Here is a 25,512-nt window from a genome sequence, read left to right on the forward strand (position 1 = left end):
GCAGCTGGATAGTGGGACAACTAACAGGAAAACGGACCAGTGAGACAAAAGCTGTGTTGTGCACTTCACAGAGGATATTCACAAACCAGTGAGACCATTATCCTTTAAAAAAACCAGATGCTTTTAGCAGTGTAGAACCCCAATGTCCTGCCCAAAGGTAAATGCCCTTCTGGAGCACCTCCAGGCTGACCCACAAGGAAGGGGATTCACACCAGGAGCCTTGGTAGCTTACAGCAATCCCAACATGAGGCACACTGTAGCACCCGAGTCTAGGGAGCAGCAAGAGCCAGATTCCCTCCTTTGCTGTGAGGCTGGCAGCTCTGACGCTCCAAAACCAAGAAATCAGAGGGGTAGAAGTGAGCAGAGACCTGGCCTGTGCAGGTGAGCAGCTTCATGGTATCCCCAGGACAGTCACATCTTTGTCCCAGCCCTCTCAGTGTGACAAGGGAAAGCTGGCCCCCGGTCACAGCAGGCTGGAGCTTATGTTTGAAGTGGCTCCTTCAGGGTCTGTCTTGTAAAGCATGAAGTGGCCTTGCACCTGGGCAGCGCTGATCTGTTTGGAGACGGCCAGCGCCTGCTCCGCGAACCTCTGGGCTGCAGCCAGGGGCTGCTCGGGGTAGAAGCGCTGGAACATGCGGGCGAGCTGCCAGTGGGAGCAATGGCCCACGTACTGCTTCACATCCACACGGCCAGGACGCACCAGGGCTGGGTCCAGCCTGTCAAGAGACAAAGGGGGGGGCCTGGGAAACCCGATCAGAAGCATCTATGCAGGGTGGGTCCTCCAGGAAGCCCCTGTCCACACTAGCACAACCCATGTCCTATCTGCAAAGTGCTGTGCACTGTGAGATGGTAAAGGGGGAAAGCAGGCTCATCCCTGGGGAGATTGAGGAGGAAATCAACCCAAAAGAAAGGAGAGAGCTGGGGAAGGACTGACTCCAAAGGAGGACAAGAACATCCTGGGAAACAGCTCTGCCCATCTCTGTCCCATGAGCAACCTCTGAACAAACCCCTAGGCCAGCTCGGTCCAGAGTGAGCCAAGCCTGGCACAGCACAGCAGGCAGTGTCCAGGCACCATGAGCCCAGGGTGCATCCCACCAACCCAGTGGGCTGCACATGGGGCGAGCGCTCCACTCACAGCATGGACACAACCCCCAAACTTGCAGCTCCCCACAGACAGGAAGGTGATACCACTCCTTAAGGGCACAACCATATTCTGAACAGCAAGTAGGCATTTGAGGGTCCAGCAAAAGGGATCCTGATTAGCAGTCAAGGGATTTGCATCCCAAGGGAGGATGTGGGAAATCTGAACCCCCAGTCTTCATGCTGGCAGATTGAATAAATAAAGCCCAGCAAAAGGGAGCAAGGTTTTCCTGTGCTACCCACTCCCCTCCCTCCCAGGGGGCAGCTCTGACCTGTCCACATAGTTGGTGGTCATGAAGACAATCCTGGCTTCTGTGGAGGCCACGCCATCCAGTGCATTGAGGAGACCGCTGAAGGTCAGGCGCCCCATGCCTTGGTACACAGCCGGGTCTGGGAACAGAGGTGTCTGAGATAGTAGCCGTTGGCTTGCGGGCCACCTTCCTATCACCTGAGGCTTATGCCAAGCTCCCCACTCACTCCTTGCCTGGAGACTGACCCTCTGCCTGGCTGGCAGCACATTCACCTCCCCTGCCCGCACGGACCCATGGAAACACAAACACAGAATGAGGGAAAGCCACCTTCTCCCTCATGCTGAAAGTAGCTGGGCAGGAGAATGACCTTTGCCTGAGGATAAAGGATCCAAATTGCCTTTTACAGTCTAGCCAAAACTAGACAAGCTCCAGTTTGGACCCTGAGGCCTGAGAGATTCCCCCATTCCCCCACTCCTGGTCTCTGTTGGTGCGGTTGAGCAGCCCAGAGTCCAAACATTTTCTTGGTACAGCCAGGGAACCTCCCTCCTGCTGCTGACCCAGGAACAGGGGCAGTGCTCACTCTCAGCAGCAAGGTCCCGGCTGACAAAGGCAGCGTCCACATCCTCCAGCAGGATGATGCTCTGCTGCGGTGCTACACTCAGGAGGTGATTGAGCCGGTCATCAGAGAGGCTGTGGTCGCTGAGGCTCAGCAGGCAGATACTGTACTCCAGTTCCCCAGCCAGGGCTGTGCTGGAAAGGACACAAACCACAAGGGTGAATCACAGTGGGAAAGCCTGGAGTCAAGGAAGAATCAGATTTCTCCACCCAGCAGTAGGGGAGAGGACAGAGGGGTCCTTTCCCAGCAGGGATCAGATCTGAGGGGCAGGCGGAAGCCCCTGCTCAGCCCGCCCATGCCATGCAGCACTGTGCAAAGCAAGGGCACAAAGGGCTTGTCACCCTCACCTGTCACAGCGCCAGCAATGAAAATGCTTACAACAGGCACCACACGTAAGGCACAGCTCGCTCCTGTATTCCAAACCCAAACTCATCCACACCCTCTCATCCAAGACTGCTGTGGCCCAGAGCAGGCAGCTGGTGGGTAAACTGCTGTCAGGCAGCTGGCAATACTCACATGAAGCTGCTTTTCCCACAGCCAGGAGGACCATACAGCAGGTAGCCTCTTCGGTAGGGGATCCCTAAGAAGACAGTGTTCTTTTAGGATAACCACCTGGATTGCTCTGTGCTCCCTCCCTCCGAGCTGTGGTACTGTGCTGAGCATGCAAAGAGGATACACCTGGGGAAGTTAAGCAGCAGGGAAAAATCTCTCCACAGCCAATTCCAGAGAGGACCATGAGCATCCTGCACCACCCCACATGGTACAGAGCACACCACACCAGAGCCTTGCCTCTTTCACTGTACCACTTGGGGTTGTTGATAAACTCCTTCACGTCCTGAACCAGCCTCTCTGACACTCCTTCCTCCAGCACCACGGAGCTGAGGGGCCGGCGGCGGCGGGGGAAGCCGAACTGACGCCACTCTGCTCCCACAGCCGTGTACATGATCGTCCTCCCCTCCTGCTGCTGCAGCGCCAGCTCCCGGGCTGCAGAGAGAGGCAGAGGGGACAGCTGCCAGGAAGAGGATCTCCCGGGAAGCCCTGGACATCTCCAGGGAGTAGGCTGTTCCCAGCAGGACCCCACACAGTTCCCCATCAGACCTTCCTGAAGGATATTGAAGAAGATCTCCCGGTCAGTGCCCAGTGCAGTGAAGGTGACAGACTCCCAGGGAGTCCCTGTGTTCAGGTCAATCATCTGCGTCTCCCGGCTGCGCTCAACGCGAATCCACTTCCTGCGATACCTGGGGCAGGAAGACAGGTGGGGGTACAGTGATCCAGCACTGCTTGGCTGTGCCTTGCCTGGTTCATGCATCAAGAAAACTCATCTCAGGTAAGGAAATCATTTCACTGTTGGGTACAGGCTGCTCTTGCTACTCTTCATCCCCCACCCTAACCCAGACCCAGAGAGGAGGCAGGATCCTCTCTGCTGCCTCTATAGGCCCCCCAATTTGCCAAAGTGACACTCAATCCCCAAACTGCTTTCTCCTACCCTCCCTTACCAGATGAAATGATTCCCAAGGCTGGGGACAAAGTCGAACTTGGTGCTGACACGCCCACTTTCATGCTGCAGGTACGACGTCTCAACACTGAGGTGCTGCGTGTGCTTGGCGTGGTGGGAGACCCAATTCAGCAGCCACTGGTAGCTCTTATCCTTGCTGGGCACCTCCAAGGTGATCATATAGTGGCGCCTGAAAGCCACCAGTCCAAACTGGGCCCCCTTACGGGCTGCTGCCAGGACTGTGCCCACCCCAACGAGGCCAAACCCAGCCCCGAAATATGGGTTGTCCTTCAGAGCTAAGACAAAGTCAGAAAGGGGCATCGTGGGAGGTTAAGCAGCTCCTTTCCACAGCATGGTTCCTGCACTCTGGAAACAAACCTGCGAGGAAAGACTGAATGGTAGCAAGGAACACAACAGATCACCCACAGTTCCCTGGCCTTTATTGTGGCCAGTCCTCAAGGTGAAAGGCTGCCTGGCACATTTGGATTTCCCACATCTGTGCTTATTACCAAGTGTTCAGACAGCTGCTGGCTGCAGGAACCTCCTCCCTTGGCCACTGGGTGAGCCTAGCAGGAGAGGGCCAGGAGGCTCTTGAAGAAGCACAGGAGCATCTGTAGCTTCTTCAGTCAAGACAACAAGCCCAGAGATTTACAGAGTTTTATTCTTTAAACAGCCATAAATCACGAGCACTGCAATTATTTAAGGTTTATCGTTTGAAAAAGCTGAAGCACATCCCCAGGCTGAGCCAAGAGCCGGGTCTTTGCTGCTGAGAACGGGAACACGACGGTGGTAGAAGGCGCACCTCCATATCCGCATTACAGCCGCATGCTCCCGGGGCCTGAAGCTTCTCCATCTCCCTCAGCAGGTCTATCATGTACTGGGAACGAGGAGGAGCCTTCCCCGCGAGACGCACAGACACGCTCTGCTCCCCAAGGTGCAGAATTCCCCCTCCACTAGAACAAGGCGTGACCTTCCTCCTTCCCAGGCCACAGCGGCCGGTGGGCAGGGTCCCGCAACCTCCCCCTGCAGGAGCCCCACCCTCCCCTGCAAAAGATCCGGATCCACACCGGCCTTCGCCGCAGCAGAGGCCCAGCCCCGGCCGCTCCGCGGAGAAACCCGCACCGCTCCCGCTCTCGCCCCCGCTCCCCCGGCGCCGCTGCCGCCGCCGCTCACCTGCGCCGCGCCGCTTCCGCTCCCGCCCGCGCCGCTTCCGGCCGCACCATAGAGCGGGGCCGGCCAGGCCGGGCAGAGCGGCTGCGCGAGAGGCACAAAGGGCGGCGCTCTCGCCGCCCGACACCGCCACCGAGATGTGCCGGGGCAGGGGGACCCGGAGCGGCGGGGACAGCCCGGGCTGAGGGGACCCTGGCGACAGCCCAGGGTAAGGGGTGAGAGACTGGGGATGCCAGGGACAGATCGGGGTGAGGAGTGAGTGGCTGGGAGGGCCGGGAACTGCCTGGGATGAGGGGCTGGGGGGGCTGGGAACAGCCCGGGGTGAAGGGCGAGGGGCTGGGGGGGGGACCTGGCCGGGCGGGACTCGTGGAGGCACCTGCTGGCTGGAGACTGGGCATAGCTCTGAGGGTGGGCTCGGGGCTCGGCCCAGCTGGACCCAGGGAGCAAGCCCGCGGTGTTGGGCTGAGGGAGAGGGCACAGGTGTCCTTGCATTCTTGTCTCCCCCGTGACAGAGGGCTTTGCCAGCGGCCTGCTTGAGGCACAGCAGGAAGGAGTCAGCACTGAGATACCCTGCCTTCAGCCTGGCACCACAGGCTGCTCCCCAAAATCCTCTTGGGCCCTGAGATGTCCCTCATTTAAAGTGCTTTCTTCTGTTTCAGACTGAGAGGTCATCCAGCCCAGCACCAAGGCAGTGCCTGGTGGCAATGAGTGCAGCAGTGACTGTATCAGAGGGTGCCAGCAGGGAGATGGAGTCCCTGTGCTCGGAGCTGCTCTTGCCCACACCAGGAGAGGTGGGAGCCGTGGGAAGCCCTGGTGTGGCCAGCACTGGTCTGGCTGGGACACCCCCGCTGGCTGCCAGCCAGGACTTGCTGCTGGCAGAGGCATCGATGCCTGGGGAAGGGGCTCACTCTGAAGGAAGCAATGTGGAAATATTCATCGAGGCAGTGGCTGGCAATGTGACACTGAGCAACGCGGCTAGTGCCACAGGTATGGGATGCAGGGAGCGCAGAATGGGCCCCACTGTATTCAGCAGAGGGAGAAAGGTCTGGCCAGGGTCCCTGTCCCAGGTGCCCTCAGATCTCTGACCCTGCATCATGAGTCTGGTGCCACCACTGGGCACAGACCTGGCACCAGCTGGGTGTGTGGATGGGGAGAGCGGCTGTGGGAGTTGCATGCTGCGTGAGAGGGTCGCTCCAGGCTGTTGGTAGGGACCAGAGATCTCCACCTGGGCTGCTGCCCCCTAGCATGCTTCGCACGTGGATCTGGTGTGGGTGCATCCTAATAGGAATGGGGCCAGACCAGCCTCTCATTTCTGTATGCCTCCAAGGTGCAAAGGGACAGAACTGGTTATTGTGGTCACCTGGGTGGTGGTATTCCCCTCTTATGGGAGATGTGGTTCCCAAACTGTAATTTGTGGCAATAGGGGTTTATTCTCCTTGTCCAGAGCTGGAACTGAACCACCAGTCCCAAGCTCTGGGCCTGGCAAAAGCTGTTTCTAACACTCATCCCTTGCTCTCTGCAGAGGTTCTGGTCAAAGTGGTGGAACTGTACTTCTGCGAGAGGTGTGGCCAGAGCTTCTCAGAGGCCTCCCTGCTGTCCCAGCACCAGTGCCTGCTGCTTCCCCCCCCAGAGCACCTGGAACTCCCAGGGGCACTGTTGGCTTCTGCCAGCGAGGGCCAGACTGACCCTGTGGGCTCAGAGCTGCCCAGAGCCAGCACACAGGAGAGCTCTGCTTCCGAGTGCCTGCTGTGCCCCATCTGCCGGGAGACGTTTGTGCAGCCTGGCCAACTCAAGGAGCACTTCAAGACCCACCGTGCCCCGTTGGGAGCCCTGTCCTGTCCCGAGAGGGGCTGCCACTTCACCACAGAGGACCGCAAGCAACTGCGCAGCCACTTGCGCCACCTGCACGGGGCGTCCCCCGTGTCCTGCGCCTGCCGGGCCTGTCCGCTGCTCTTCCCCAGCCGCCAGGCCATGGAACAGCACCACCGGACACACTTCCCCTTCCACTGTGGCCACTGCGACTTCATCACGGCCAATGCTAAGCTCTTCTGGCAGCACAGGAAGGGTCACACCATAGAGTCCCCCTCTGAGATGCCCGCAACAGGCGACCCCCCAAGTTCAGACCCCCATGGCCTCGACCAGTGCTGCGTCCTGCCATCAGGTATAGCTGGGGGGGGGGGTTGGGGCCTGTGGGTGCTGCAGAGGCTGGCTTTGTCTGTGCATCCCAGTTACAACTGGAGGAGTGGGGGGTGAAGCTGCGGTGCTGGAGGGTTGGGAACTCTGCATTCCTGCCTCCCTGCAGCAATGTTTGTGCTCTCCATCTCAGCCAGGTGGATTTTCTGCATTTGTGTGGGGGTGGCTTCCTCTTGCCTGGAATGTGATGATCTCTTGTCTTTCCCCACTGAAGCAGCATCAGAAGGGCAGGAGGAGGCAGGTAATTGCCACCCTGGGTGGAAAGCCAGCGCAGTAGAAGCCAGGCCAGCAAAGCCTGAGGGTACTGGGGACAAGGGGCAGAAAGCATCAGCTGGAGAAGAGGACTCCGACAGCAGTGGGGATGAATCACCAGAGGAGGATGGAGAGAGCCTCTGCGAAGCTGAGGCCAAAGAGAATGGGAAGACAGCTCCCAAGAAAGTTGGAGTGCCACAGGCACAGCACTTCAAAGGTAGGATGTGGGGCCCTACTAAGACGTGGTCAGGCTTTGTGAACAAGCACCACATCCTCAGGGCTGGCAGGGAAATGTGGCCCAGGCTGATGGGTGACCTCATATCTCCTGCATGTACCAGTGCACTTGTTCCCCCAACCTCTGCCCAAGCAAATACGTCCCTTCTTTTCCTGTTCACACATGCTGCCAGGTTTAGGCAAAGGTCTGCCTGGCTTTGGGGACCAGGGGCACGTGGGCAGGCCTGATGTAGGCTGCGCTTTGCCAGTGTTGAGCTGGAAAGAGCTCACCTGAAGTGTGCTGGTGGCTTGGGGTGGGGACAGTCCCTCTTGAGTAGGTGGTGGCTGTGTGACTGCACATGTATAAACCCTCACTGTGGCACAACTGGATCAGGGACAGAACACCCACCTGTGCTCTCCATCTTTTCCCTGTTAACTGCTCCCCCTCCTCTGTTCCCCCAGGGGATGTTGCAGAAGGCTCCGAGTACCTCTACAAAACCCACATGTGCCCCGAATGCAAGCGATGTTTCAAGAAGCGGACGCACCTGGTAGAGCACCTCCACCTGCACTTCCCTGACCCCAGCCTGCAGTGCCCCAACTGCCACAAGTACTTCACCAGCAAAAGCAAGCTGAAAATCCACATGATGCGGGAAACGGGCGAGAAGGCTCATCGCTGCCCACTCTGCCACTACAGCTCAGTGGAGAAGAACGCCCTCAACCGCCACATGGCCAGCATGCACGAGGACATCTCCAACTTCTACTCCGATGTTTACTCCTGCCCCGTCTGTGAGGAGAAGTTTCGACTCAGCCAAGCCCTCAAGGAGCACTTGAAGACTCACAAAGCCGAACCCAAGAGGCTGAGCTGCTTCCACGGGGACTGCGACTACTGCGCAGAGGACCGGAAGGAGTTTGTCCGTCACCTCAAGGATGCTCATGGCATCAAGGCAGTGGAGTGCAAGTACCATGCCTGCTCGCTGCTCTTCGGCACGGCTGAGGCCATGGAGGCTCACCGGAAAACCCACTACGCCTTCCACTGCCAGCAGTGCGACTTCATCTGCTCCAACAAGCACGTTTTCCGCAAGCACAAGAAGCAGGGGCACCCGGGCAGTGAGCAGCTCCAGTGCAGCTTCTGCCCCTATGCCACTTTCAACCCTGTGGAGTTTCACGACCACGTGGGCAAGATGCACGCCAATGAGAAGATCCACAAGTGCACTGAGTGTGCCTTTGCCACCGCGCACAAGCGGGTGCTCATCCGGCACATGCTGTTGCACACTGGTGGGTGTCCCCTGTAGGGGTCCCAAAAGCTGAACTGGGATGGGGAAGGTGTCTTGTCCTGGCCCTGGGTGGGTAGAGACGGCTGAGTTAGGGCTCCTGGGTCCCACCACCAGCTTTGCCACCTCAGGATCACTTGGCTGAAGTTGTTGCATGCTCCCTGCTGAGCTGGTTTCTCTGCCGTGTTGCTTTATCTGGCTGTCATGCTGAAGGCATTTGTGTGTTGCATGTAGGAGAGAAACCTCACAAGTGTGAGCTCTGCGACTTCACGTGCCGGGATGTGAGCTACCTGTCCAAACACATGCTGACCCACTCCAATGACAAGAACTTCATGTGCACCGAGTGCGGGTACATCACCAAGTGGAAGCATTACCTGAACGTCCACATGCGGAAGCACACTGGAGATCTCCGGTAAGACCCCCTGCTCCACTGGCCTGGCAGCATAGTCAAGGCTCCCCAGATCCTGCTCTAGGGGTCTGCTTCTCCTGGCTGCATTGTGTGCCAGACTTTCTCATGTCTGGCCTGCCCTGTCTGGTGCATAAGAAATGTGGTCTTTGAACTTGCAGCATGGTGCTGTGGAGGCAAAGCTATTTTTGTTGTCTCTATGCCACCAAGGAGGTGTATTACCTCAGAGGTGCAACTCTGAGCTTGGGTTCATGGCTCTGCTGTTGTTTGTGGGTCAAGGCCTGTTCAGGACTGCCAAATTATCACCTCATTTGGGTCTAGCCTTCCTCCAGGGATGCTGGAAGTGCTGTTGGTGTGCACATGTGAGCATATGTGTGTCTGACATGGTCACTGTATGGATTACTCAGGTAATCTATCTCCAGTCCTCAGGCTGGGGGTGTAAAGAACCAGCAGTGCCAAGGGCTGTAGCAGGGAGGAATGGCCTGTGGTAAGAGCTGTCTGGATGGCAAAGGTCAGATCTGGCAAATCGAACAATACCCCTTCCCCATTTGTCTGGGGTGGGGAAAGAGAGCTCAGCACGCCTGACTAAGCTCAGCCTGCCCCAGTTCCTTGTGCTGCCTGACCAGTTCTGCTTGTCCCTACAGATACCAGTGTAACCAGTGCTCATACCGGTGTCACCGTGCTGACCAGCTGAGCAGCCACAAGCTGCGGCACCAGGGTAAAAGTCTGATCTGCGAGGTGTGCGGCTTCGCCTGCAAGCGCAAGTACGAGCTGCAGAAGCACATGCAGGCGAAGCACTCGCAGAACTACCAGGTGCCTGTCTTCCAGTGCCAGTACTGCACCTACCAGACCAAGTACAAGCAGGCGCTGCTGAACCATGAGAACTGCAAGCACACCAAGCAGAAGGAGTTTCGCTGTGCCCTGTGTTCATACTGCACCTTCAGTAACACCAGCCTCTTCTTCCACAAGCGCAAGATTCATGGCTATGTTCCTGGTGACAAGGACTGGCTGGAAAATTACGCCAGCAAGGAGCTGGAGATCAGCTCATCTGAGGCACTCTTTGGCTATGAGCTCGGTGCAGCCCTGCATGTGGATGCCAGTTCCTCCCTCACTGGCAAGGAGCAGTGGATAAAGGAGAAGCCATCCCAAGCAGAGTCTCAGGGAGAAGAGGGCTACCAGCAAGTGTTCGTGGTGCCCCTCCTTGAGCAGGATGCTGCTCCACCAGAGAGCAGCAGTGAGGCAGAGAGAGGTGTGGGCGAGGGGGAGCAGAGCTGTCCTATTGCTGGCAATGCCCTGGAAGATGACTGCCTGCAAGGAAATGCTGCCACAGGCTCTACTGAGCTCACTGTTTCTGAAGATGTGGCAGAGAGCTGCACCTTGCACTTGGAGGCACTGAATGTCTCATCTGACCCTCTCCTGGAGAACTTGACTGGAGGAGCCTGTGTGACCCAGCCAGAGAGTGTGGAAATGCTGTCCTGCAAGGAGCCTCCCGCAGCCTATGAGATGCTGGGCTCCCAGGATGGCCTTGGCTTGGAGGACAGTGGCAATACACTTGAAGACATCCCAGACTTTGAGGAAGAGGAGGTAAATGTACAGGAAGACAAAGTGGTGAAGGGCAGTGTAGCGGCAGGAGACAACCAGGGAAAAGATGCCCTAAAGGAGGACATGGGCCACCTTGAGGGGTCATGCTCAGACCACCATAAGTTGGTGGCAGACACGGAGCTGAGAGAGACCAGCCAAGCCAAGTTGCCAGAGGCCTGGCTCAGCATGCTGAAGACACGTGAACAGGGCCGCCTGCCTGTCCCAGAGGATGTCACCACCTCTGATGACAATGCCAGGGGCGGCTCGGAGTCAGTGCTGAAGGCTCTGCGGAAGCAGGACAAGGAGCAGGCAGAGACGCTGGTGCTGGAGGGCAGGGTGCAGATGCTGGTGGTGCAGTCGGAGAGCCAGGTCTTCAAGTGCGAGAAGTGCTCGTACATCACACGGAAGGAGAAATCCATGTCCCTGCACTCCAAAGCCAGCTGCCAGAGCCACCGGGCCCCACTTGTGTGCCGTGAGTGTGGCGCCAGCTTTAAACAGCAGAGGGGACTCAACACCCACCTCCTGAAGAAGTGCCCAGTTCTCCTGAAGAACAAGATCCTCAAACCAACCAGTCAGGAGGCACCTGGACTGTGCCAACCTGCTCACCAGCCTGGTGATAATGGTACAGAAATGGCAGAGAGCGAGAAGGGAGGCTCAGAGGAGTCCAGGCATACTGAGAGCCCTTGGGAAGCTGAACTGCTGCCTGATAAAACACAAGCAGGAGGCAGTCCTTTGGCTGGGGCACAGACATTGGGCTGTCATGCCTCTGAGAAATCCCTGCTGGTTGACAGCACAGAGATGGCAGAAGAGCCTCCCCAGCAAGGGGGAGGTACTGAGCCAGGTGGAGCTGCTGGTGCCTCCCAGCCTGGGAAGCCCTCAGAGAAATACCGACTGGAGGGAGGGAAGCTGCACTGCAATGCCTGCTCCTTTGTGTGCTCCCGTGTCACCACCATCACCTCTCATGTGGAGGATGGCTGCCGGAACCTGGAGCAGTTCTGGTGCTCCCTGTGCCCTGAGGCCTTCCGCTCCCGGCGGGCACTCAAGAGCCACTGTGCTGAAAAGCACATCATGCATCCCAAGGAGGACGAACCCCAAAGGACCGAACTCCCTGAGGGGGACCCACCCAGTGTTGAGAAAGGCCAGCCCAGCGAGCTCCCACTGGATGCAGCCCCACCAAAAGCCACCCTGCCCAAGAGGAGGCGTTTCTCCTGCCCCACTTGCCCCTTCACCTGCCACCAGGAACGGGCCATGAAGACGCACAAGAAGAGGGGCTGCGTGACTCTGGGCGAGTTTCGTTGCACCTCCTGCCCCTTCACCTCCAAGGTGGCCAAAGCCCTGCGGCTGCACCGCAGGCTGCACCGCAAGCACTACAGCAAGCGGCCACAGCTGCAGTGCCGCCAGTGCGAGTTCACCTGCAAGCAGGCCCGGTGCCTGCGGCAGCACGTCCGCATCAAGCACGAGGGGGTGAAGCCGCACAAGTGCCGCTACTGCGAGTTCAGCACCACGCGACGCTACCGCCTGGAGGCCCACCAGTCCCTGCACACCGGCGTGGGGCGCATCTCCTGCAGCATCTGCAGCCAGACCTTCGGCACCAACTCCAAGCTGCGCATCCACCGCCTGCGGGTGCATGAGAAGACACCCACCCACTTCTGCCCGCTCTGTGACTACAGCAGCTACCTGCAGAATGACATCACCCGCCACGTTAACAGCTGCCACCATGGTGAGCTCAACTTCGGCTGCTCCCGCTGTGAGGCTCGCTTCAGTTCTGAGACGGCCCTCAAGCAGCACGTCCTGCGGCGGCATGAGGAAAAGGTTTCCTACAGCTGCCCACGCTGCGACTTCGTGTGTCACAGTGAGGCCACGCTCAAGTGCCACGTGCAGAAGCAGCACCCACACCTGGAGTGCAGCACCTGCAAGGAGACCTTCGCCACCCGGGAGGCACTGGAGGAGCACAAGACGCAGCATTTCAGCCACCGCTGTGAGCTGTGCAGCTTTGCAGCCAAGGAGCGGCAGCAGCTGGTGCGGCATTACATGGAGAGCCACGAGCCAGCTGCCCCCCAGGACAAACCCCTGCACTGCCCCTTCTGCGACTTTGCCTGCCAGCACCAGCTTGTGTTTGACCAGCACATGAAGGGCCATGGGGGCACCCGCGTGTACAAGTGCTCGGACTGTGAGTACACCACCAAGAACAGGCAAAAAATCACGTGGCACATCCGTATCCACACTGGAGAGAAGCCCTACAAGTGCCACCTCTGTAAATATGCCTGCGCCGACCCCTCACGTCTCAAGGTAAGAGCTCTGCTTGGGAATGTATCCTGTTGCGTCTGCGTGGCTTGAGGGGCATCCAGCCACAGGGCTTTGGGGAAGAAGTTCCCAAGGGGAGGTTTTATCCTCTGTGTTCAGTGGCTCATACTGAACAGAAATAGGAGACAAGCAGATAAAAGTCATGTCAGTACAATACATTTCTTCTCTGCCGTTGCAGTTTAAGGGTGAGGGAGACTTTTAACAAAGCAAGAAGGTGGGCAGCAGTCTGTGTTCACTTTTCTTACTGACATCTTTGACTTTCTCTGGGTGCAGCCTTGCACCATTCAAAGTCAAGTTTGGCTGCTTGCTGGCTTCGGCATGCTCTGTGGTGCCAGTTAGACGGTGCAGGGAAACCTCCAGCTTTCTTGCAAGCAGAGCATGACCCTGCCCTCGTTTTTGTAGGTGATTAGCATCCTGATGTGTGGTAAAGGGCTTTTCCTGGAAAAGGAAATGCGTGGGTGATGGAGGCATAGGGTAATGGAGGGAAAAATAGTCTGGTTTTGCTAAAAGAAGTATTGACTTTTTTAATGGCCAGGTTGAGCTGGAGCTCCCTGGGGCCACCTGGGTGAGGCTGTGCAATGTGCTCAGCTCTGTTGGGCTGGGTTTTTAACCTGACTCTGCCTTACATACCAAACTGGGGAACAAAGCCTGTGCCATCCACAGGCTGGGACAGAACAGCTCAACAGTACAGGCATCTCATCCTCACCCTGCTGTGGATCCCCCTTGCCCATAGCCTGCCAAGCAAGCACACAGCCCTCCTTGTCCCATGCAGCTGGAGATGTCAGAGCTGTCTTTGAGCCTCTCATTGCCACCCCAGAGCCCTGCACATCCCCAAGGCAGGGGACATGGTCTCATCCTGACCCTATCCTCCTGCCCAGTATCACATGCGGATCCACAAGGAGGAGCGGAAATACCTCTGCCCTGACTGTGGCTACAAATGCAAGTGGGTCAACCAGCTCAAGTACCACATGACAAAGCACACAGGTGAGTGCTGCCCACTGAGGACAGGCTGTCAAGCACCAGGGAGGGTGTTGGGGCTGCTCCATGCTTCTCTTTCTGCCAGTGGCCCAGCTGGTGATGGAGGAGGACATTTAGGGGGCAGCACATCATCCTGTGCTAATGGGGTGGGGGCAGTGCTCTCAGGTGGGAGGGAAGTTTGGGTGGCACAGACCCTAGGCACTGTTTGGAGCCTTGGAAATGGGGATCTTGGTGTGCCTGCTAACAAAATGGGATGTGGGGGGAAGTCCCTGGGGACTGATGCTCTGTTATAGGGATGGTGAGACCCGTGGACTGGGGAGCACTGTGCCCCTATCCCGGTGCCATCCCCTTCCCTGTTGCCACAGGCCTGAAGCCATACTGCTGCGATGAGTGTGAGTACTGCACCAACCGTGCGGATGCCCTGCGGGTGCATAAGGAGACACGGCACCAGGAAGCCCGTTCCTTCATCTGTGAGCAGTGTGGCAAAGCCTTCAAGACCCGCTTTCTCCTCAAGACTCACCTGAAGAAGCACAGTGAGGAGAAGCCCTATGTGTGCAACGCCTGCGGGCGGGCTTTCCGCTGGGCAGCTGGCCTGCGCCACCACTACCTGACGCACACCAACGAGCACCCCTTCTTCTGCCGCTACTGCCCCTACAAGGCCAAGCAGAAGTTCCAGGTCATCAAACACATCCAGCGGCATCACCCTGAGCACGGGGCTGTCGACCCTAGCCAGGGGGTGGGAAAGGACCCCAGCACTCACACTGTCCACTTACACACTGTGCAGAGGGAGAGCCAGGCCAAGGGGCCCCCCAGGATGGAGCAAGAAGGAGGGTGCCCTGTGGAGAAGGATGGCACGCCACAGTGAGGCTGAATCCCAACTGCTTTAAGGTGCTGGTGGCACAGGCCTGCTGCAGAGATGTATGTGTGTGTACAGGCATATATGTATATGGGTTGTAAAATACACAACTGTATAAAAGGAATCCCTCAGTTCCTTTTAATACCATTTATTTGGGCTGCTTGGAACCCCTGTGTGAACAGTGGGCCAGGTACCCACAGAGGAAGAGAGCACAAAGCCAAGCTCAGCTCCCCCTATCTCCCCAGCACTGCTGCACCCAGACCCGGACCTGTTTGTCACTGAACAATTTATTAGGTTGCTTACAGAGAAAGGATGGGACAAGGGTTAATTTGGGGCTCTAGGGGCCAAGGGATGTGATGGGGTTCTGCAGGGTTAGGGGGCAGTGAGGACCAACTTTACTCCCAGCTGTGCCCAGCCCTAGGGTTTGCTCGGCTCCAGCCTTGCTCCCCTGGCTGGAGGGGGACCAGCCCCTGCAGCAGAGCTGGGCCACACACCATCTCTTCTCCTTCCCACAGTCAAGCTGTGACCGTGGGCCAGGGCAGGATGCCTGTGGAGGGTGCAGGGAGCTGCACTGGTGTAGACCCCACACTCATGCATGGGCAGCAGCAACCTGAACCTGGAAAGGGGAGGTCAGTGCTTTTACCAGCCCTTGGAGGCTACTGCAGAAGGAGTCACAGCAGCAACAATGACACAGGGATGACAGAAACAGCTCAACAAGAGGGCAAGGTGGTTGGCTCTATGGCCCCAGCTGCTTGGAGCTGGCTCTATGGCTTCCATCTGGGTGCTGCTCACCCCATGAGCTCAGTCCTGCTCAGGACCAGGTGGTTTGGTGATGCATATATGGACAAAGAGCGAAGAGGGTGGGATGCTGGTGCCATCCTTTGAGAGGAGATGGATGTGGCGATATCCTGCAGGAAGGGACAGCAAGGTTCTGGCCAACTGGAGTCCCGCCCTCCTCTCTAGTACTCAACTGAGCCCCAGACATGCCTGCAGGGCTGTCCTGGGTGCCCAAAACCACTGAGCAGCAGCCACTCACCGGGTTTGATGTTGGCAAAGGCTAGGGTGAACTGACCCACGAAATCATTCCTGGAAGTCTTGTCATAATCCTCCACCACAAAGCGGATGAGGGCCAGCTCTGGCACGTGGAGCTGAAACTGCAGTGTCTCATCCCAGCGGGGGTTAAACCCTGGGAAGAGAGAGCAGGTGCTGAGAGAGTGAAGGACAGCAGGGACTGTGCCTGGTACCACTGTGGGTCTCACCATTGTTCTCGATGTACTTGGTCTCCTGGTGCGCCTGGTCCGCGGGGACCCCGTAGATCTCCACACGCACCAGTGGGTCAATGATGGCTCCCTCCTTGCTGTTGGCCACTTTGGGCAGCTGCTGCCCACTGATTACCTGCAGGAAGGAGCATGAACCCCCTGAGCTGGGGAGCAGCCAAGTCTATCTGTTGTGAGGCTACTTGGCTCCACACTGCCCAACAGTGTCCCCATCTGTCTGGGACCAAGAGAGCCCCAGCACACTATCATGGCTTCCCCAGGGTCTCTCCACAACCCTGTACCTGGATTGTCAGGGTGATGGGGCCAGGGCCTTCCCGGCTGCTGGGGTCACTAGGGTTGAAGAGAGTCTCCTCATCCCTCATGAAGGGTGGTTTGAGCACGTAGCCACAGCAGCCGTTCTGGCTGAAGAGCCCATCACACAGGTCCATCTCCGTGCCGGCTGTCTGGAAGTTCAAGGCCACTGGAGGGAGGTGGCAGGGAAAAGGGTTCAGAACAGCTTGGAGACACTGCTTTGAGCAGAAAACCAGCCTGTCCCCATACCTAGAGAGATGTGGGGTTGCATAGGGGAATAAGGCACTAGTTCCTGGACACCCCCAGGGCAGCACAAGAGCCAGCAACCTGACCTGGCTCCGGATAGGGTTGTAGCTGGCATTAACACAGGTGTTGATGGTGGCATTTGGCACAGCCCACAGCCCTGTTGCACCCCGGCCATACCGATCTGGCACCCCACATTCCACATCTCCTGGGGGCTGTAGTTGGAGGAGTCAGTCCGCATCCCGCTGGGGTAGATGCGTGTCAGCTGCCAGGCATTGTGGCGAACAAACTCATTTCCTAGGGATAGAGCATGAGAGCCACTTGTGGGTTCATTCTCTGGCCTGCACAGCCACCCACATGTGCTGCCCATCCATCCATCCATCCATCCATCCACCTGTGCACCCACCCACCAATTCTCATCCCTCTCCCTGCTCAGGAATCCAGGTGTCCTGCCTTGTTTTGTAAGCCAATAACCTCATCACCTACCAGAGCCAAACCCCACAGTACAGCCCCACTGAACCCTGTTTCTCCCAGAAAGGGAGGGCTTTGGCACTACCCACGAGGAAGCCATTGACCCCCTCTACTCTGTCCCAGTCACCCGGTGCCACTGCCCCCTTAATCTCACCTTCATCCCGGATGAGCTTCCTGGCCTTGGCTTCAGAGAGGGAGGAGATCTCAGAGGGCCGGGAATGGCTGCGGGCCTTCTGGAAGCCCCGGAAGGGCACGTTCTTGCAGTAGATGACACAGTCGGACAATGCTTGTGCCAGGCTCTCCTTGTCCTTCTGCAAGGCAGAGCCATGTTGGGTCCCTCCTGATGGGAGCACCACCCACCAGCACTCAGCCAGGCCAGGGCCTGTAGAGCCAGGGCAGGCAAGAGCAGCCAGAGGTGTGCTGGTGGATGGCAGCATCCCTACTATGAGCAGCCTTCCTGGCAGGAACAGAGCAAGCAGGGGACCTCCAATATGTTGCCACCACAACAAGGAGGGAGCTGGCATGGCCAGAGGCAGAAAGGGCTGTCCTCCCTGCCTGGTGATGTCTCTGCAGTCTCTGTCTCCCCTCTATGCAGTAGGATGTCACCACAGCTCATACCTGTGTCCAGGGACTCAGTGGTCCCAGCTGGTCCCCAGCCTGGGCCACTTACCTTTGCCCTCCGCTTCTCCTCCTCTGCCTCTGCCCCATTGTCATTGTCAGACACATCAGGCGCCTCATCCCCTGGCCCATCCAGGGTGTTCTCCAGCCGCCCAATCTTCTTGCCCTTCAGCAAGATCTTGTGCTTCAGCTCCTGTGGGGTTGAGGATAGAGAAGCACCTTGGGCTACTCAGCGCTTCCATGGCCATGTCCCCTGGGATCCTGAACTGCTGGAGGCCAGCATGACCAGATCACTTCAGCACTCAGGAGGGGATGGGGTAGGAGCGTTTTGCCCTGCTCTCTGATTCTGCAGGGCATGGGGAGACAACCCTGGGGACAGCCTTGGCACCTCTGTGAACATGAGGACACCCACCCCCAGGGTCCTCAAATCCTCCAGTGGAGCAGGACAATGCTGGAACAGGTTGGCCTATTCTCTGAACAGCAGATCCACTTCCTTAGCACACTCTCAAGGCAGGACAGAGATGCCCTGCACAGCTGTGCTCTGTCCCTACCTCTGGGGATGGGAGCTGGGTGGGGACATGCCCATCAATGGTAGTGGTCAGGAGCTGTTCCCCCAGGATGTCCTTGAGCTGCTGGGCCAGGACCTCCTGCTGCTCCATGCTGCAGTGGTTCTCCAGGGACAGGATCACTGGGTAGTCCGAGGTCTGAGGAGCAACATGCACAGCTGGAGATCAGCCTTGGTGGGGCTGGTGAGCTCTCACAAGGGCTTCATCCAGGCATGATCAGTGCCAGGATGGAGCCACTTGTGTCTGTTTGTCCCCTGAGACCTTCATACCCCTCCAATCCCCCAGTACCCCCCACATCCCATCTCACCCCTGCACCCCCAACAGACCTTGTCTGCATGAGCACCCACCCCCTGGCACAGCACAGTGCAGGCTGTCCCCAGGAAGTGACACAGCCGCCCTCCTCTCCCGCAGTGTGACCAGTCCGGCTGCATCACCAGGTGTGTGAGCCTCAGCACCACTCCCCCTCCAGGGACCCACCACTACCATGCGTCCCCACCCACTGAGGACCACCCACGACCACCAGCACCTGGGGAAGGGTGCCTTACCTTGAAGGCGTACTTCCCCAGGGTGCTCACCACCTCCCGGAAGGGGATCTTGGAGGTGAAGGTGTGGCCGTGGTACACCATGGGCTCCCCATTTGGCCCGTCCCAGCAATCCACCTCCAGGCACCGGCAGCCCCGTTTCAGAGCCCTGGGGGTGGGTTGTCACCCCTGGAACCCTGCACTCAGCCAGGGCACCAGCTCCCTGCCCTCCCCTCTGCCCGTGGGTGTCACCCCTAAGGGACCAGGGGACACCCACCAAGGGTGGGGATGCTGCTGCATGCAGGGCAAGGCCAGAGGAGTGCACCACAGAGGAGCAAAGGAGCTTCTGGGGTTTACCCTATGGAGCTGCTGAGGACATGACACTGAGGTGGGAGGGTGTTGGAGGGCAGCTGGAAGGGAGCAGTCCCTTTACCTGATGTAGCCCTCGATGCTGCTCTGGCCCCGAATCTGATCCTCTATCAGGTAGGTGTTGTGGGAGGAGGAGATGAAGTAGTGGCAGAGTGGCTGGCTCATGTCCTGCCACAGCGCCCGGTGCTGGGGGTTGAAGATGGAGCCCTCCGGGGAGCAGAGGTACATGAGGAACCCATCAGCACTCAGCACATGGCGAGCCCGGGCTGCAGGCACAGGGGGAGGCTCAGCAACAGCCAGGGGACATGGAAGAGGCAGAATGGGGGCAAACAGGGCTGCTAGTGGCTCCTGGAATCCCCAAACTGATGCCAGAGTCTGGGGCACAGAAAGACATGCCACGGGGAAAGGTGGGCAGTGGACCCCAAAGCTGGACCTTGCACACCATGGCTGGTCAACCTTCTACACAAAAAAGGCCCAGGAACGGACTAAATAAAGCAGAACTGCACCCAGATCACACCTTGGTGAGTCTTCTTCTTGTGCCCACTCACAGCAGGATGGGGCTGGGAATGCTCCTACCATGGGGCTGTGAGTCTGTGACCCCTCCTTGCCCCCATGCAGAGTACAGATGATGTCTGAGCCAGCTCTCACCTGTCTCCGATGGTTCATACTTGTCAATGAGCTCCATGGCCAGCTCCTCTGTGCCCTCATCCTCCAGCTGCTCTTGCCGTAGGAAATCCACCAGCTCCAGCAGCGTCAGCTTCTTTCCATCCTCAGAGAATTCCTGGAAGAGGCTCAGCACCTCCTCACGCTGCGTGAGAGACTTGTAGAAGAGTACAAATTCCTCCCCTTCCAGTGTCCCCGACTCTGACTTGTCAGCATCCTGCAAAGGAGCTCCCTCAGCACCCAGATGGGGCAAAACGGGGTGTCTTGGCCACGGAAGGTGCTGTGAGGGAATTCTCCCTCCCCAAACAGAGTCCCCCATGCCAGTGGCAGAGGCAGACATTGATCAATGTTGGAATGGATGAATGGGCAGATGGAGGGCTGGTTAGGTGGATGGATGGATGGATTGATGGGAGGGAGGGAGGGAGGGATAAAAAAACAGATGGCTGGTTAGCTTGGTAGACAGATAAGCAGCTGGATGGACAAATGAATGGGGGGAAGAGCTGCCTTGGCTGGTTAGTTTAACAAATAAATGAACAAATGTGTGTTTGTTTGGGTAAACAGGTAGTTGGCTGGCTGGCTGGGTCGATGGGTGGATGGCTGGATGCATGGATGGGTGGATGGGTGGGTGGAAGAAAGTGATCAGGTCCTTTTGCAAGGAGGTGTTGTACAGCTTGTTCCAGCCCTTCCAGTCTCTCTCCAGCCCCTCCAGACTCTCAGGTGCTGTGGTTACCTGGAAGAGCCGCAGGGCATGATCCTCGTTCATGTCCACGTTCATCATCTTCAGGAGACGCTGCACCTCCTTGAAGTTCATGCGCCCATCTTTATTCTTGTCAGCCTTCTGGAACCAGTCACGAATCCATGTGCGAGAAACCAGGGCAAATGTTAAGGGAAAGGACCTTGGCTATGAGAAATGGGGCTGGGGAGTATCAGAGCGCATCTTTTCCTTTTCCTGTGCCCTACACTGATGCAGATGGTGAGACCCAGAATAGCTACACACATGCTGGGGCAAGGCAGAAGATGCAGGGCCTGGGGAATGATCAGCAATGGGTGTGGGGGGTAGAGTGATGCTCTCAGGAAGGATATTGGTCTATCTTCTCCCTTTGGTCCATGGTGGTGGCCACCTCGATGAGCTGACGCAGGCCCTGGACCCAGCACTGTGCCTCCTCCGCCGAGCCAGCAATGAGGTCCAGGTTGCCACGACGGCCGTAGAAGACAATGGTGAAGCAGCACTCAGGGGGGAACTCCTCGGCCACGCTCTGCAGCACCTCCGACTGGTGCCCTTCCCGCACTGTCTCCACATCGCTGATGGAGACTGGGGCAGAGGAAGGGGAGGCCTGTCTGTAGGGGACAAGGACCACAGGGGAAGGGGCCCTGCCCACAGACATCTATCCTTCCAGTCATCCCTTCTTCCACTCCATCCATCCATCCATCCATCCACCCACTGAGCTAGTAATCTATCCATTAACCATTGAGCTATCAAGTCAGCCAGTCATCCATCTGCCCCTTTGTCTGCTTATTCCTGCACTGGAATTCCAGAGGTTCCGTTTGTATCAGCTGCAATTTCTACTCAGCCCTTTTGACCCATGGGTCCTGCTGGAGGCAGGATGTTTCATGGAGACATGTGGGTGAGAAGAGATCTCACATGCAGAGCCTTTCTTCAATGCCCCAGCACCCTTAGCAAGCATGGCCCAAGAATCTCCGTACCTTCACATCCCTGTTCACTCTGAAACCTACTGACGGCCTCTCGGGCAACACAGAGCAGCTGGTACTCACAGGCAGACTCAGTTTTGCCTGTCCTCTTGGACTGGTACCAGATGGTCATGCAGTCTTCCTGCAGCTTGAAGTAACGCTGCTTCTTCCAGCTCTTGGACTTGACTTTGCGCATCAGGGTCCCCTGCTGCATCTGCTCCAGCGTGTCTGTGAGCTGGATGCCTGGGGGCAGCACGGGCTGCATCACGGAGGGTGGGGGTATCCAGGCACTGCACCCTGGTACTTTTCTTTCTCTCACCTCCGGGATCCCACAAGGTCCCTCAACCCGTGAGGGAGGAGAGACGAACCAGAAACAAACTCCCTTCACCAGAAGAGTTGCACAAGGTAATTCCCCATCAACCCTTCCCATCCACCCTGGGCGCTTCCAAGCCCAAATCCCAATGGCCATGGTGGGGTAGGTATGCTTCTGAGTGCAGCAAGGTGAGCTCAACCCAGAAGCCAGATTTGCCTTGGCATAAATCCAGATGGCCCAATGCCCTGCCCTGCACCCATCCTCCGCTGGGGCACTCACGAGTGTTGCACAGCAGCGATGCCATAGCTCTGCCTTCTCCACGCTGGCAGCTGCTGGGGAGGGAAGAGAGAGGGTGGCTGGGGGAAGCAAGGTCAGACCCTCATGCTGTGCCCAGGTCCCGCCGAGTGGGCTCCAGCTGTACCCATGTGTGTGCGAGATGTGTGTGCCCCTGCCCGCATCTGAGCGCACCTATGTCTGTCTCCTGCTGGGTCATTGCATTCCTTAAGTGTCGAGTTCACACTGCCATACTCATGAAATATTAATCTGTGTTACCAGGAAGCCGGAGCTCAAAAGGTGTTGGTGGAAAACAGAAAAACTTGCCAGCGCTGACGCCCCACAGCCCAGTGGGTACCAGAGCCCTGCTGCTCCCAGGTAAGAAGCAGCCCCTGAAACCAGGAAAAACTGCTCTGGTGGTGCCCAAGAATAGCCTCCACCACCTAGGAAACCACCCCAACCAGCAAATTTGAAAGTAAGGGAGAGGTGCAGCTGTGATAGCAAGGAAGGGGACACAGAGCAATGACCCTCAGCTCCCACAGCCTCTTCTCCCCAGGGAATACCAGCACCCCAGGCAGTGACTGCACCCGCAGCTGTACAGGGAGCACGCTGCAGTGAGTGGGACTATAAATACTACTGGACAATAAGACCTTGATTAGGCTGTTGAGACTTTAATTACTCTGACAAATCACTGGATGTGCTTGTCAGCCAGGTGCTGGAGCTGGGCCCTCAAGGAGCGGATGCCACAGCTGGTGGGCTGGGATTTGGGTGCAGGAGGGGACCCAGGGTCCCTGAGAGCAAAGGGCTCTGTACCAGGGTGCAGGGGTAGCAGCCGTGCCCTAGGCCCCTGACTCAGCACAGGCACCGGTGAGGCAGGGCTGGGAATAGCTGGTGCTGTCAGCGTGCAGGCAGCTGCCAAGCCCGACTGCCAGACCCTTGTGGGCTCTCGGGCCAGACAGCAGCCATCCCCTGCTCAGTGTGCCTCAGCAGGGCAGAACAGCACTGGCCAGGGCTGTAGCCCTGCTCTTGGGAGACATCCTAGTTGTGGGGCAAGCTGTGGCTGTTTGGCTGTCCCCAGGCCACATAGGGACCACCTGTCCACTCTTGGGGACCTCACATGTTGCTGGAGACATGGAGTAGCTGGGGTGCCATCCCAAATCCTTCCTAGTAGTGCCCAGTGCTGGGGCTGTGCCTTCCCAACACGGATCTTTCTTGCAAGGTTCAGACTGCAAGGACTTGCTGTAGTGCCTGTATCCCCCCACATCCAACCCACAGGGCGCTGACCCACCGGCCCAGGACTTGGAGTGCCCTCACCCAAAAACAGAGAGTAGCCCAGCACTCCTCTTGTGCCCTGCAGAGTTGGTGCCCTGATGCTGGCCAGCACAGCTCCAGGAGCGTCCCACATCCATCCCCTGCAGTGCGCTCTCAGCCCCTGCACCCCATGGCCCTCAGGGAACCAGGGGGGACAACCCCAGTCACCCATCCACCTGCACCCTCCTGCTTTCCAGCAGCACCCAGCCTGGCACAGCCACTTCGCAGAGCCACAGCTCCAGGTGCTCACCTGCCCTGCAGCCCCTGTGCCGCAGCAGATCAGAGAGATGGGCATGTCTTAGGGAAGCTGGGGTGGAGGAAGAGGCACCAGGGCTGGAGAAGCAGGGAGACATGCAGGACTGGGACAGAGATGGGCTCAGTGCCACCAACAGTTCTGTCCTCTTGGCACCCTGCCATGCATGTGTACAAGGTGGCAGTGTGCAAGGGAGCAGCTTGCAGCCCTTGGGCCCATTACCACACTGAGTTTGGAGCTAAACTTCTCGCCCAGTGCCAGCCCCTCCAGGCTCCCAGCACGGCCCAAGCATGCCCAGTCCCAACCATGGAGCAGTGCCCTCCCCACAAACGCAGCAAAGAAGGGATGATCCCTTCCAGCCCAAGAAAGCCCAAGGAAGCACAAGGAAGGGCATGTGGATGCAAGGACGCATCTCTTCTGCTCTCTCCTGTTATGTGAGGGATGCCACGAGCCCCTCACAGCCTGGCCCCATGCAGGCTCCCTTGCCCCAGTCTGAGTTACATTCTTGAGCCAAGCGGGATGAGAGCCAGGGTGTGGAGAAACCCAACCCGAGAGTTTCCCGCAGGGCAGCTGCCTGCTGCCAGAAACATCCCCAGCTACCCCAGCACACTCTGAGCCATTGCAGCGTCTCTCCTGATGGTGACAGGCCCCAGCAGAGCTGGAGGGCCAGCGAGTGTGAGCAGTCCCCAGCCGTTCCAGTGTGGAGTCCCCCGGCAGAATAAAATGCCACCTTACGGGTGACCGTGCCAGCACAGGGAGGGATGATCCCCTCACCCTCCTTCAGGCACCCCACACCTTGCTGCCCCGCTGTGCTTACAAACTGCCCGTGTCTGACGGGGGCAGAAGGGCTTGGAAGCGAGGCGAGGAACGGACAAGGGGCTCCGGGATGGAGCGGCAAACCCCAAGGGATTTGGGGTTCAGGGGGCAAATCACACCTTATGGCAAAGGACACAAAATCGCCGGCACTTCTCCTCCCGCCCCGCGCCACCCCAACAGTGCAGCCGCTCCGGGGCAGCGCAGCCCGAGACACGGGGTCCCAGAGCCTGGGGGGTCCCAGAGCCTGGAGGTCGCAGCCCCGTACCCGCCGCCGCCCCCTCCCCTCCGCAGGACGCCCGGCTGCCCGCGGAGGACCGGACGCCCAGCCCCTTACCCGCTCTCCGTTGCCGCTCCGCTCCGCTCCACCGCCGGCGGCCGCACGGAGCCGGGGCTGCCCGCCCCTCGGCAGCGCCTGGGCGGCGAGCCCTCCCCCGGCCCCCGCCGCCGCGGGACGCCCCCGGCCCCCGCACGCCCCGCAGCCGCAGCCTCTCTCAAGGTCGCTTCGGATTAAGGTCACGCCACTCCCGAGGCGGGGGGGGAGGGCGGGGGTGACGGGTAAAGAAGGCAGTGGAGGGGCCGGCGGGGTTGGGAGCACCCTCCTTTGGGGTCGAGCCCCCATTCCCATCCTCCGGTTGAGCTCGTCTGTCCCCAGACCCGCTTGCACCCAGCACAGACCAATCTCCCCATCCACAGAGTGTCCTCAGTGTGTCCCTGTCTTCTCCAGGACGCGGTGGTCCACGGAACCCTTCAGCTGGGAGCGATGCGGGACCCAAAAAGCAGGGCACAGTTTGAGCATCCAGAGGCAAAACTCCCACGGGGATCCAAGTTGAGGCAGCCTTAGGGCAGGCCGAGTTGGGGGCAAGGGGTGCGGGGCAGGGACTAAACTTTCGGGTGGGCGATGCTCTAACAGACCTGGACACCGGGGGAGCGCGGCAGCGCTTGCAAAGACGCTGTGGGGAGGCAGCGAATCCTCTCTCCTTGGCAGGCTCGCTGCCTGCCTGCAAAGCAAAACAGAGCAGCATCCCCTCCACACTACCTGCCCCAGAAGAGATGCGGCGCCACAGGGACATAGCCAGCTCCCACTGGGAAAAGCCACTCTTCCCAGCTCACAT

General features: G+C 58.4%; 3 protein-coding genes across 12 annotated transcripts; 1 reads left to right on the plus strand and 2 right to left on the minus strand.

Moving 5' to 3' along the window:
• Positions 1-34: 34 nt before the first annotated feature.
• LOC125328413 (mitochondrial chaperone BCS1) lies at positions 35-4,740 on the minus strand. Of its 3 annotated transcripts, none has more exons than XM_048309050.1 (8): positions 4,676-4,740; positions 3,504-3,880; positions 3,106-3,245; positions 2,797-2,991; positions 2,524-2,587; positions 1,972-2,141; positions 1,413-1,530; positions 35-716 (listed from the first exon to the last, which is right to left on the minus strand). In XM_048309050.1, exons 2-8 carry the CDS (start codon positions 3,821-3,823, stop codon positions 464-466), a joined length of 1,260 nt encoding a protein of 419 aa, XP_048165007.1. In that variant the 5' UTR covers positions 3,824-3,880; positions 4,676-4,740; the 3' UTR covers positions 35-463. The 3 variants fall into 3 exon arrangements, with proteins under 3 accessions (XP_048165007.1, XP_048165006.1, XP_048165008.1); XM_048309049.1 differs by lacking the exon at positions 4,676-4,740 and adding an exon at positions 4,570-4,665; XM_048309051.1 differs by lacking the exon at positions 4,676-4,740 and adding an exon at positions 4,305-4,549.
• A 34-nt stretch (positions 4,741-4,774) lies between these two features.
• Positions 4,775-14,850, plus strand: ZNF142 (zinc finger protein 142). 2 transcript variants are annotated; one of them, XM_048309032.1, is made up of 9 exons: positions 4,775-4,880; positions 5,332-5,659; positions 6,195-6,833; positions 7,080-7,334; positions 7,793-8,605; positions 8,836-9,013; positions 9,652-12,877; positions 13,771-13,876; positions 14,236-14,850. In XM_048309032.1, the coding sequence occupies exons 2-9, from the start codon at positions 5,377-5,379 to the stop codon at positions 14,733-14,735; spliced, it is 6,000 nt and encodes a 1,999-aa protein (XP_048164989.1). In that variant the 5' UTR covers positions 4,775-4,880; positions 5,332-5,376; the 3' UTR covers positions 14,736-14,850. The 2 variants fall into 2 exon arrangements, with proteins under 2 accessions (XP_048164989.1, XP_048164990.1); XM_048309033.1 differs by having other exon boundaries at positions 7,083-7,334.
• Positions 14,851-14,995: 145 nt separating this feature from the next.
• Positions 14,996-24,839, minus strand: PLCD4 (phospholipase C delta 4). 7 transcript variants are annotated; one of them, XM_048309044.1, is made up of 16 exons: positions 24,735-24,839; positions 22,027-22,076; positions 21,519-21,677; positions 20,829-21,057; positions 20,476-20,605; positions 19,731-19,962; positions 19,147-19,348; positions 18,738-18,882; positions 18,178-18,330; positions 17,679-17,819; positions 17,163-17,319; positions 16,627-16,834; positions 16,285-16,543; positions 15,986-16,121; positions 15,763-15,912; positions 14,996-15,634 (listed from the first exon to the last, which is right to left on the minus strand). In XM_048309044.1, exons 2-16 carry the CDS (start codon positions 22,049-22,051, stop codon positions 15,528-15,530), a joined length of 2,433 nt encoding a protein of 810 aa, XP_048165001.1. In that variant the 5' UTR covers positions 22,052-22,076; positions 24,735-24,839; the 3' UTR covers positions 14,996-15,527. The 7 variants fall into 7 exon arrangements, with proteins under 7 accessions (XP_048165001.1, XP_048165000.1, XP_048164999.1 ...); XM_048309043.1 differs by having other exon boundaries at positions 22,027-22,079; XM_048309042.1 differs by having other exon boundaries at positions 21,519-22,076; positions 24,735-24,821.
• Between the last annotated feature and the right edge of the window lie 673 nt (positions 24,840-25,512).

The sequence above is a fragment of the Corvus hawaiiensis genome, chromosome 7 (assembly GCF_020740725.1).
Source record: "Corvus hawaiiensis isolate bCorHaw1 chromosome 7, bCorHaw1.pri.cur, whole genome shotgun sequence".
Classification (NCBI taxonomy): Eukaryota; Metazoa; Chordata; class Aves; order Passeriformes; family Corvidae; genus Corvus; species Corvus hawaiiensis.